Raw genomic sequence first — 12,798 nt, 5'->3', positions numbered from 1 at the left:
GCAAAATACAGTGGTAACACTACAAATTTGTTCAAGCATATGAAAAATCATGCCAACGAAAATGAGGAACTAAAGAAACAGAGAGAGGAGAGAAATCCCACAAATGCTCACAAATATCAGTGTTCAGCCCCCTTAGCATCTCCTTAAAGGTGCCTATGTGTGCGCAGCTGTGGAGCTACATGCTTGCCTGACTTGCTCGGACGATTATTTAATCGTTTTAACTTGATTTTTTTATGCTTTACTGTGGTTGAGTAAGCTGAGTAGTTATGTCTTTATCTGTCCGTTTTAAATGTTTTTAATGACAATATTTCTGACAGCCAGTGGAAACACAAGCATTGTCTAGGACGGGCGTGATCTGCTCCGGTGACTATATTGCATAGAGAAAATCTCTCCATCTTACAATGTTGAAGAAATGGAGGAAAAATTGTATTTGGCTCTACACTAAAAGTTAATGGCGTCAATTCTGGGACGATAGCCATCCTCCATCCAAGTTTTGTGGAAATCCATTTGGTAGTTTCTGTGTAGTCATACTGACAAACTAACCAACCCGGTAACAAAACAAGCAGAAATGGGTGAGAACATCATGTCATTGTGGGAGGAGAAAATGGCTTTGAAAGAAATGCATTCAACATATTTGTTAGACCTCAAGTATGCACAAGGAGAGTATCTATTTAACTGTATTGTCATTGGCGAAGATGTAGTTCTCGCTGCTTGTGAGCTGTAATGCATTCTCGAGGCGTTTGGGATATTTATCGTGCCTCATTGTATGAATGTGAAGGACAAAATACATCTCTGTATCATGTATATATGCATGAATGCAAATTTGGCATTTGGGAGAGAGCTGATAGGGATACAGTGCGGTGTTGGGGATTACATTTTTGTAGTAAAGCTGTATCCACTATTCCCTGACCTGTGAGGCAGCCCGTCATATGATTATCTCTGTTTGCACATGCCTGCTAATGTCAAGGTCTAATACATATTGACAGAATTCTACTAATGAATGTTATGTGTTTCTCTGTGGGCAACATCAGTTTCAAAAGCTGGAAACCAAGGCAGGATGGGAGATTTAATCAGTTGTTATTATGATTTCTCTTATCGGTTATAATTACACAGTTTATCTCTGCAATTAGTAACTTATTACATTTGTTGTTGACAAGAAGGTCTAACAACAGTGTTATGAGAATGATGTGAATTGGTTTTCTTTATCTTCAATAACACTCTTGCAGGTGGTCTATCTGTTGGTCAGTTGGTCCGTCACTTTATTCCAGTCTAAAATGTGTCAGTGAGTAGATAGGTTGCCATGGAATTTATGATTATTATTATTATTAATTACTGTCCTGAGAAGATTCATCTTACAGAGGTTGATGGTCCTTTGACTTTTGACTTTTCCTCTTGAGAAAACATCAGGTTTATCCTTTTGGCTTTAACTGACATGTCTAGACAACTTACTATGAACTGCAATAACTTTGGTGATCTCTTGATTATTTTATCTAGCATCATCATGATTTTTTTAATACTTTGATTTATGACAACGTTCCATTTGCTTCAGCTGTACTTTGTCTTGTGCTAAACCATTGACAGTGTGATATTTGGAGAAAGCTTCCTGACCTGAAAAGTGAAGCCAATGTGGAAGTGCCATTCACATGCATTTTATCTTATAGCCAGAAGTTCAATTGTATGTAAGCTTATGAGAAAATTACCATACTTCTTTTGTTTATCATGATTTATTTATTACCCAAGATTCCTAATTGGTTTATGATCTCAGTTGTTAAATACAGCATGATGTCCATTTTGTTTATCATGGTCCCATTCCAACTAAAGAATATAATTAAACAGAGTATGCTTTAGGACATGGCTAGGCTGTGACCAACATGTTTACTGCCAGGGCAAATGCAGAGTTTTCAGTCAGATTGGATCTCGATATCCTCCCCAGCTCTGACTTCTTGTTCAAATATGTTCAAATCACAAGAGAAAAAAAAAGATTTTAATGTATCTGCTTTGCTGTCTGATTTTGTTTTCCAGCGACCTGGTGAACGGCCTGGTGTTGTTGATGAACAGTAACATCAGCAGTCCAGTCAATCTGGTGAGCTCATCTTACCCAGCTGTGTTTGTCAAATCGTAAACAGAAAGTTAATTTCACACAGGGCAACCAACCTTAATTGAATGTTTGTCTCCAGTTGACACTGATGTGATGGAGGCTTTTGAAATCTGTTCGCAGGGGAACCCAGAGGAACACACTATATTGGAGTTTGCTCGTCTTATCAAAAGTCTCGTTGGTAAGGTGTTGGTTTGATTACGATATCATCCTGTGTCTGTGCAAACTCTTTATTTTCTATTTCATTTTTCCTCTTGTCCGTTCTGTTTCACTTTTTTTTTTTTTTTTTTAAAAGTAGATTTACAGTGTGCTTCTGTGTCATGGTGGTCCTGGAATTGAAATTGATCTCAGAATAGGACTAAATACCTTTTATTGTTGTAACAATGTATGCGTCTGGTATCATCAAACTGTATCTTACGGTAACTGTGCTGTATACACAAAGTGATCATATTGACATTATCCCATTCGCTGTGATAGAGAGCGGCAGTAGCTGCAGTGACAAAGTTTGCACTGGAAGTGGCTTTGCTTGATAACTCTAGAGACATCAGAATCATGTAGGAGAACAAACAAGCTGCCTAAGCGGTCAAGTCACAGTTATGGTGATCCATGTGGTATCTTCACAGCCACAACCTGAGGTCATGTTTTTGTACTTCAGCCCCAGTAGTTCCTGTGGCAGAGTTAGCACACCTACACATGAAGCCACCACAACATCCTGACACAGACACATCAACAAACTGCCTTCATTCGTCTCACTCTGTCCAATTAAACTGTGAGCATGAACAGTATTAAAGGAACATGGAGAAGAATACTAACAATACCATTCTCTCTGTGCACTTGTCCATGAACCACACACACACACACACACACACACACAGTGAGTCGTAGTCAGATCCAGTTCCTTCCAGAGGCCCAGGACGACCCACAGAGGAGACGACCTGACATCCGGAAAGCCAAGATGATGCTCGGCTGGGAGCCAGTGGTATGTGTGACACACGGCTAACTCAGTGTTATGAGATGAATGCTCATATGCTCACACACGCACCTCCAAACCTACTGTCACAATGCTGCAGATCTGATCAGTTACACCAGCTGGTTGGTGTCTCATCATCACAGTGAACACATAAAAGCCCCTAATTTTCTGTCTCCTGATAAGTGCAGTGGAGATTCTGAGAAGTGTAATTTGTCTTGCAAGCTAATACAGAAATGTTTAAATATTAGTGGATTAACAACCTTAATATTAAAACCATCATTATAACGTTCTCTTGATATGAGTACTCAAAGTCACATAATGAGGATTTTAAACCCAGTGGAAAAGAAAAATCCTTTCAGAAGTTATACAAAGTGAAGTCCTTTAATACAAGATTGTTTTAGGACAATACTGATATTAATATTTAATATCGGCCCATAATTCTTCTTGTAACATTGATGCATAACACTAACATTTTTGAACATCCATCCATTTTGATTACATTTGAATTGTGACAAATATATTTACTGAATGGAACATTTTACAGTTGAAAACCAAACAGCTCTCATACCTTGGGTATTTCTGTACTGTAATTTTTGTTACTCGTTTGCCCAACGTGCACAGTATATAAACCAGTTTAGTATCTGTGATCAGCGGACTCAAATGTAATCTGCAGATTTTTTTCAGATAACAAAGATTTTTTTTTTGAGTAAAAATGAGCTCAAGCAGCTTGAATGAAGTATTAACCTCTTACGTCCTCAGCAGCAAATGTCATTTTTGACACATCGTCACACTGCACCACAAACTTTGATCATCACGTGAAAATGGCGCATGACTGTCTCACACATGCACAAGGGGGATGGAGATGTCTCGATGAGTTTTGCAAGCAGCAACTCTACTCCCTTAAATTCTGTGGAAAATCGTCATTTCTTCAGCTGCAGACTCTGTGTGGGCATGGTGATACGCTAATATCTGTCAGGCTGATTCGTTTTCTTTTTTTAGCAATCTGTAGACTTCTGTAATATGTATTTTCAATCTGAAGTCCGTCAGTTGTCAATAAAACACTGAAATGTATATTTATTTTTCATATATATAGGTAAGTCCAGCTTGTTACGACCCAGTGTATCATTTAAATCACAGGAGAAACTCTGTGATGCATGAGACCCTTAGATAGATACAGTGACAAAACATTGTACGATTAAAAGTATTAATGGATCACAAAATGAGTATAAGCCGTGTTTAGAGAGCAGCCGCCATCATTATCGGGTCATTATACCTCATTTACTTTTAGCCAATATCTGACTACTACTTCTTGTATCATTACATTAATATACATGCAACATGTGGTATGGCAGTATCTTTATGTCACATTATTGTGTTGACAGGTGCCCCTGGAGGAAGGCTTGAACAAAACCATCCAGTATTTCAGTAGGGAACTGGAACACCAGGCCAACAACCAGTATATCCCCAAACCTAAAGCTGCCCGCATGAAGAAAGGACGACCCAGACACAACTGAAGTCTGGTGTCCCGCCACAGACTCTCCTGAAACACAGAAGGATGATCAGACTCCTCGGAGGACCCTCAGAAGACTTCCCCTCTCTGAAATACAGTGTTGAGTGAAGAGCTCTGAGATATGGTGTCTTATCTGAGACGCAGAGACAACTTTCTCTTAAAAGTCTCTTTAAAAAAAGACGATGTTGCCTTGCGTCGGAGCTGCAGATGCACTGTGGGATAAGGTCTTCCTTACCGGTACTTGTGTGTTGGGTGGACAGGAATCAAAACCAGAAATTTGAGGCAAGAAATCTGAAACCCAGCCTGCCTTCTTTTGTGAATTTGTGCTTTTTGCTATTTAAAATTACCGACTCAAGAATCTTGCAAACAGCTTGTACTGTGCATCAGTGCTTCATGTTTATTTAATCAGTTTTATGGTGTTTTTCCTCTGGAGATGAGCTACCTGACTTTGTTTTTCCACTGGATTGTTTGTCCTCTTACCAGCGGTGTGCACCCTGTTGGCTGATCATGCAGCGCACCACAGGATCCTGCAAATCTCTCAGACAGACTGTTTAGCATCACTCCGTGTTTATCAGAACATCAGTGTGTTCTACATTGTGAAATCTCATGTCAGGATGTGCATTATCGATTTCAGATGAAGATGTTATTTTAATAAAATATTTCAAATATTTCATGTATGATATAATTAGGTGCGTGTGTGAGAGTGTGTGTGAGATATATAGAGCGAGAGGGATAGAGAGCTAAGCAGCAGGGGACAGTACAAAGCCACATCTTTATTACAAGAATCTAGTGATAAGAAAAAGAGACGTCACAACATCAAATTTGAACAGTATTTCATACAAATCAGCTGCCCCAAAACTGAATTTGGAGAGCAGTGAAAAGGAAATAAAATATATTGATGAAGAGAAACTTATGAGAATGGATTATACTGGTGGATGTGACAAAGAAACAAAGATGCAGCTGTGGAGTACTTGAATTTTGTTAGCTGCGTTGAGTCATCACAGGCTCGAGTCAATAGTAGTCGTAGTTGACATTAGCTCCATGTCTGTAAGAACCAGGGTCACGCGGGCCGATGGGGGCATTTTCATCATAGTGGTGCTGACGGCCTTGGTCAGTGGAGCGAGCGTGGTCCATCCAGTACGACAGGTCGGCCTCCAGCCTCTGGTAAGGAAACAAAACCCACGCCACGGACGTGACTCGTTAGGAAACTCGACAAACCTCAAGCTAGTAGACACAGAGGCAGCTGATAAGGTGTCCACTGAGACCATCAGCTGCAGAGATGCATGAAAAGGCAAATGTTGAAAAGGCCAATGCTTTCACAGCAAATGGCATCCCAATCCAGCTGGGTGAAACGGAAAAGGCTGTCGGCTGTCAAAAACAGTGGGAGAGGGTTATTTTGTGCACTCTGCTCCCTTTTTATCTGTTGTTATGATCTGCTCCCTCCATTCCTGGCCGTCCCAGGTGAATTGTACATCACAGTCAGTGACCTGAAGGAAAGCTCAGACAGTCTCTGCAAGTGGGGTTATATCTGTGTGTGACGGAAGGAACTGCTGTATTCACTTCCACACTTGTACTTATTCATTCAGCCGGATGGCATCAGTCTGAGGATAACTGTGCCTTTAGAAAAGACCATCTTTTAGACCAGACTTCAGGTTACTTCATCCTTGTCACTCCACGTTTCCCTTCAAATATCTGCCATATAAAGCATACAACTCCAGAGTAGTATATTTTATAATTGTCTGTGGTTCTTATTTATCCTTTTTGCGTCGTCTATCTTTTAATCAGGTTCAGAGAACCTGACAATCCACTTTTTCTAAATAAAATAAAATTTTCCTGATTAAAGAAGCAACATTCTTCTCATGTGTTATTTATTAATAATTTGAAACTTAATAATGAGTCTTCTTTATCAAACTATGTGGGTATGGTTCTATTGATGGTGGCAGCATCAGCTAGGATACGTATGTCAACCTTCAAATATTGCAGTAGGCAGATTGATGCACAAAACCCCAGAGAGGTAAAGCCCCGCCCCCCTCCAGTGAAGCCTGCCATGGGATTTAGAAAAAATATATATGGCAGTGGTGACCTAGAAAGTAGACGCAGATAATTTATGGGAAATGATTAAATTCTGCCATGAGTCACACATATGATGCTCGACAGTTAGAAAGCGATTTTTACATTTTTCAAGAAAGTTACAGTTTGACATAAAACTAATTAAGAATAAGACTGAAAGTAAATACTTGTGAAGACTACAAACACAACAGTCACTTCGTTGTCGTCTTGTTTTTTAACACTCTCCAGTACCACTAAGCGAAACCTTATGGTGTTAGATGGATAGATGGATCCTGAGGGAAATTTAGGAAGTTCCATAACTTCCCAACAACCTGCAACTTAATAAACTTGCTACTTAGTTTTTAAATCAGCAAACATCCCATGTGAAACTCGAGACCAAATTCAAACGGGATCAAAAAAAAAAAAATCAAAAAAATGTCTTTGTCTTCCAATAGGAACCACCTTAAATGTTCTTTCTGAAACAGCGTCCCATGGGGCCAACTGGAAGGGGCCGGACTTCCCCTCTCCATATGGGTTAAAAACTACACACTAAAAGTGTACCGCCACGGATTGTGAAGCCAAAATTCACTAGAGCTACAACAATAAGACAATTAGCTGATTGAAAAAGAACTGATTGTCAACAATTTTGATAATCAATTAGTTGTTTCTGTCAAACAGACATTTTCAAGTATAATAGAAAATGATCAGTCGTTGAGTTCTGGGCCGCTGGATGGACCAAAGAAACAATCTGATGATGTCATTTTGGTTTCTAGGAGATTATTTTCACTAAATTTAGACTCACAAATGCTACTTCTCATCTGGCAAGAACTGTAAAATGTTGTTTCTGAGGAGATAACTCCAACTCATCAGGGTAATCTCAGTTTGATATCTAAAACTACAGAACAGACAGACAGATGCTTTACAATCTGGGTGCGTTAGCCAACAAAAGTCCTCCACGTTACGTTGCGTTCGGAGATCGACACTTCTCGACTGGCAGGACGACGGCGAGCAGAACAAGCTACTGGTAGCGTGAGTTGTTCAGAAACTTTCTTTTTAGTAAACTCTGTGTACACAAACGATGTTCTCAATATTTAATGACACATGAGGACATGGAAACTCATTTATACAAAAATATAAGAAACATATGAGAGAATTTCTGGTGAAATGAGCTCGTTGTTAGAGACAAACTGTGAGCGACTTATTGTGTTTCTGGTGTGTGAGTGTGTGTGTGTGTGTGTGTTTGTTTGTGTCTTTTGTTCCCATGTGAAAAGTAATTTCTCAAAAGGCTGTAAATCTATCTGCTGTTTTTGTTATGTAGATCAGTTTTGTTTTGAAGTATACCCGACATGTTGCCGCCTCCACTGGATATTGATCCTTGTGTTTGAAAGGCTTCAGGAGTTCAGATAAAACCTGAACTCTCTTGGAAGAACAAGCAACCCACCTGCTCATCAAATCCCATGTACATAAACTGCATAATCCACTGCTGTACGTCCGGTCTGCTGCGATCCCAGACGTTCCTCTTGGTTCTGCTCAGTTTGGACAGGAACTCCAGAGCCTTGGAAGAGGGGACGGCTACAGAGGACTTTGAGAGAGCAGTACCTGCTCCTGCCACTGGATGGAAGCAGCAGAATGAGAGGCATTTTCAGAACACCTTTCACTTGAGTTGTTATTTGAATCAGCGAAAGAAAATACTGTGGTGTCAAATGGTACCGTCTCTTTTCCTCAAGATCCGGTGCAAGCTGCTGTCACTGGACACATCTGTTCAGGAGAGTCAAAAGAGAGCTAATGAGTGGCAGTATGAAACGCCCTACTTCAAGCTGGGTGAGTTACACTGTTGATTAAAGATTAAACCACAACCTTGTCAGCTGTCACTCATTTCTAAAGAGTCGCACACTATGGTTGTTTGGTGTAAATCATAGGCTTTTGCCAGTTGTGTCAGGCAGAAAACGGGTGAGGTAGATTTTTTTTTTGAATGGACAAACCATATTTCTATTTGTGTACAAGTGTAAGGATGCTCATACAGAGATGGTTCATCAGACCTTCTAGCTTCCATTTCATTGTCAAAGCTTCATCAAAATGGCATTTTTTAAAATTTTTCTAATTATGCCGCTGCCTCTTCAGCTGATTCTTCACATTCCTTCATTTCAGTTGTAGGAACAGTTCACCCAGAAATGAGGACGCTGTCATGATCTACTCACCGTCATACAAAAATGGCAAACAAAATGGCACCGCAGCATTCTCATAAACAACTGACATTTAAAGAAAACTGATTAAAATAAACATGAAATGGCTCCGACAGCTCGTCCAGCGTGATCCAAGTCTCTTTCAAAGGATGCTCATAACACCATTTCAAATCGATTAGGATGAGCAAAATGTTACAGATGTTTTTGAATGTTTTAAAACAACTCCCTATCTGCTTCAGTTGTTCAGAAGAATGCTGCAACGCTGTGAAGCTCCAGACATGTTTTGTGGCAATGAAACTTCATTCAGCTTCCCATCGGCATCGGGGTGAGTAGATAATGACTGAATTCTCATTTTTGGTTGAACTTATCCTTTAACTAAACCATCTTCACAGATTAGTTTGTTCTCAGTATTCATTATAGGTGCCAACTTTAAAGTGTAATTTAAGGAGACGAAGGAGAAGTTGCCAACACACATCCAAATAACTGAGTTTGTGGCCAATTACCTTTTTGCAACAGTGACTTCCTTCCTGCAACTCTTAATTCCAGGTGGAGCGATCGAGCTGCACTGCGTGTGGCGAAAGTCCATGCAGTCAAAGTGTGCACTAATGAGGTGTGTTGTAGCTCGCTGCACACAGCAGGTTGAGTCAGTTTATCTTTCACAACACTTGGAGTGGGAGTTGACTCTCACAGCACTGAAATCCCTCCCTACATTTGGTCCTCAGAGAGTTTAACCCATCTAAAAAGCTGAAAACTGCTAAACCCACCTCCAAATACCATGTTCTTAAGAATATGAACAGAAATCCAGTCTATATCTTAAGATTGACTCTTGCTTATGCACTAAACATTTTCACTGTGCAGTAAAATGTCAAGGACACAGTTAGAGAAACTTGCTCACGTGTTCTTTTTCTCCGGTTTCTGATGCCTGAGCTTTGAAAGAAACACTCCTGCAGACCTTTTCTCATCACTGTTGCAGTCTGTACATGATGTAAACTGTACACTATGAGTCATTCTTTACACAGCTTATGAATGGAGTTGGTGGATCCACAGCCATTGTTAGAGAGCACAGTGGCGACTTCCTTGAATAACACTCCTACAATAGTGCAGTTATCATCTTATTCAGTGCGTTTGAATGGCTGCAGTACCGTCGCCATATAATAACCATAAAAAGGATAAAATGGCACTTCTCAAGATGTAAAGCAAACAAAGTCAGAGGCAGAACAACACTGAAGTCTTAAGGAACATGAAATTATTTAAATTTGCATTTAAAGGAGATATATCAGGCTCATTTTCAGGTTCGCAGGTCTACTCTGATTGGTTGGCTCACACGCGCCTGAGACGGCACCATTCACCATTTCTTTTGTCAGCTCCACTGTGTTTTTAGCTTCCAGTTAGCTTCACTTCAGCTATGAATATAGGCATAAATTATGCAAATGTGTGACATTGTAATCACTTTGGCATCGGGTCATGTTTGCATGTTATAAATTAAGATGCTCAGCACGATAAACAGGGCTGCGATACGGCCTCACACAGCTGCTAGCATGACTGTGTTAAAAACCGAAAAAGACATGTCATACATTTCAAGTTCTCTTTCTGCTCACAGAATTAGTTGACATTGGTGACCACTGAGATCCAAACCATGTAATTGTTTCGACATAGCCAAAACTTACAGGCTGAACACACTGCCTTTCATTTCGGTGTCAATGTCAACAGTTTAGAGCAGATACACGTGTCAAGCGAGGCTGCAGCGATGCTTCATTTAGAGATTCAGAGTCTCGCCTATTTTTACCGAACAAATGCACACCTTTCTGCAAAAATAGGCCTGAAAACGAGCTGTAGACAGTCAAATTGTACCTCATACCAGCATTTCACTAGTATAAATGTCTGTATCTGTATAATGCATCAGAAAAATGAAGAACATACACACAGCAGGTGAAGGGCAGTTTTTTTTTTCTTTCTGTGCACTCTCTTTGCTCTCTGCTTTGCTTTCTCCCCCTCCCTCTCTCTTTCCCTCTCTCCCAATTTCACACTCTTTTAACAGGGGTTAAATGAAAATGATATGTATTGATTATTATCAAAGGAAAATGCTATGTTACAAACATGTGAGTGAGCAGCAGCAGCAGCTCAGCGACGCAGCCAGCGAGCGAGCAAAGCAGGCAGCAAGGACCACTACAGGTTAAAAAGCACTGGTTCTAAAGTAGAGCCCGGTGGCACACCACTGCAGCTGCAGATATGGATGATTTAATACCAGGCCGAGCTTGGAAGAAAAGAAAAAAATAGATTGGCGAGTTACCTCCTTAAACAACGGAGTGCTCTGCAGCTGTAGCAACTACATGATTCACACTGTGAAACAGACTTTGCATTTACTGCAGAATGAGAAGTTTGAAATGAAGATTTGAAATGAATGTTTACAACCTCAGCTGTCTAAATAGTGGATTTGATAAAATGCCTGTCCGATAACAATAAAATATTAGTGACATATTTCTCAGTAAAGGTCCAATCCAGTGTTTTTGTCTTCTCCTTTTTTTTACCTGATGTACTTCAGATTACTACCAGCTACTTTCTGAAGAATGGCATATTTGACAACATTTTGTTTGAAGGGTGTGCAGATGGACATGACACCTTAAAAATGACATGATTGATCGAATAAAACTGAATGACACTTAATTACAACAGTCTTTTCAGTCTTATGTAAACCCCCTCAAATACAGTTCTGCCCAAGGGTTAAACTTAGACCATGAGGGGAGCAGATGTGGTATCACTGTAATGGATTTCCCATTCTCTGAAAACCAAAAGAAAAAGAAACCCTGAAAGTCTTCTCCTTCTCCTTCTTCTATCTCAAGCAAGTTTTAAAGTCTTTGTTTGAGTTTCTCACCAAACTGAAATGAAGAAAATGGAAAGTCTGCATCAAAGATTGATGAAATATATTCAAACAGATGTTTGGAAAGTGCTTTGAAAAAACTGTGCAGCGGAAATGTAGACTATGCCGATCCAAAGTGAATGGATAAAATAATTTGCCAAACCTTTTAAATCGGCTCTCTTGTCTACCATTGAATCGTTTTTCTCTAAACTGAATTTTAATCTTCGAAGTTACCCTGAGTCTCAAGGAGATAAGAAAACAGTGACACAGAATTCACAAGGCTTTAAAATCCTGTAGGAATGTTGCCTTCTCCTTTCATGTTTTCCAAGAATGACCTCTCTTAGATAACATCCCACACACTTTGATATGCAGCAATTCATCTTTCTGACTGACAGTGCTGTCAGAAACCTAAGAAATCCCAGAACAGTGGACAGGAGTACAGAACCAGATGATGCAGGACGGACTAACGTGGATGAAAGAATGTGACGTTTTAAAAGCAAATTGTTAGTGAAGCAGAAGGAAAGCCAAAGAAAGAAGAGGATTGAGCTCACCCCTAAGAGCCAGCAGTGTCAGCAACACAGCCAGCCCCATTAACCTCATGTAGAACTGCTGGGATGCCATCTTGTCCCCTCTCAGTCTTTACAGGGCTGCTTAAAGGCTACAACTGTCCATGAGCTGCTGCACAAGCAGAAGGAAGAGTGGGCGGACACCCAAACTTTCCAAGTGGAAAACTGGCCTATGGAGGTGGAATGTCTCTTACCTCCTGCCTACAGACACAAGGCTGCAGCCGGGAGCTTTTCCGCTCTTTAATGGATTTTCATGTGTGTCCCAGGTTCTTTTCCATCTCCCTTGCTTACAGCACAGGAACAGCTGCGAGACGGAAGAAAACACATGTAACTGAATCAGTTTTTTTTTCACGCGGGTCGACTCAGTGAGAAGCGCTTTCTGTGGCAGGACACATTTGTCATAAATTGATCTGTTTCCGTTTAACAAGAAAATGATTTCACCGTCTGCAAAGAATTCAAGTGAAGCAAATGTAAATCATGTGCACTCAATTCAAACTTTTTGAATGTGTTTCTGTAATATTCACTGCAGCAGCTTTGTGTAACATTAAGATGGATTAAAGCTGTAAAA

The 12,798-nt window shown here is 40.1% G+C and overlaps 2 protein-coding genes across 4 annotated transcripts in view; one reads left to right on the top strand and one right to left on the bottom strand.

The window, feature by feature from the left end:
- Nucleotides 1-5,245, top strand: part of uxs1 (UDP-glucuronate decarboxylase 1) — a 33,921-nt gene extending 28,676 nt beyond the window's left edge. For 2 of the 3 annotated variants that reach the window (XM_030428642.1, XM_030428641.1), the window contains 4 exons: nt 2,023-2,083; nt 2,219-2,276; nt 2,971-3,074; nt 4,448-4,579. In XM_030428642.1, coding sequence (XP_030284502.1) covers nt 2,023-2,083; nt 2,219-2,276; nt 2,971-3,074; nt 4,448-4,579 — 355 coding nt within the window. Of the gene's footprint in view, nt 1-2,022; nt 2,084-2,218; nt 2,277-2,970; nt 3,075-4,447 lie in introns of all 3 variants that reach the window. The other variant, XM_030428640.1, reaches the window with a different exon arrangement.
- An 83-nt stretch (nt 5,246-5,328) lies between these two features.
- Nucleotides 5,329-12,407, bottom strand: ecrg4a (ECRG4 augurin precursor a). Its single transcript, XM_030428643.1, has 4 exons — nt 12,216-12,407; nt 8,335-8,382; nt 8,066-8,235; nt 5,329-5,736 (listed from the first exon to the last, which is right to left on the bottom strand). The coding sequence occupies exons 1-4, from the start codon at nt 12,283-12,285 to the stop codon at nt 5,587-5,589; spliced, it is 438 nt and encodes a 145-aa protein (XP_030284503.1). The 5' UTR covers nt 12,286-12,407; the 3' UTR covers nt 5,329-5,586.
- Between the last annotated feature and the right edge of the window lie 391 nt (nt 12,408-12,798).

Source organism: Sparus aurata, chromosome 9 (genome assembly GCF_900880675.1).
Source record: "Sparus aurata chromosome 9, fSpaAur1.1, whole genome shotgun sequence".
In the NCBI taxonomy this organism is placed as follows: domain Eukaryota; kingdom Metazoa; phylum Chordata; class Actinopteri; order Spariformes; family Sparidae; genus Sparus; species Sparus aurata.
The sequence above is the reverse complement of the archived record's forward strand: the minus strand, read 5'-3'. Positions and strand labels throughout refer to the sequence as shown.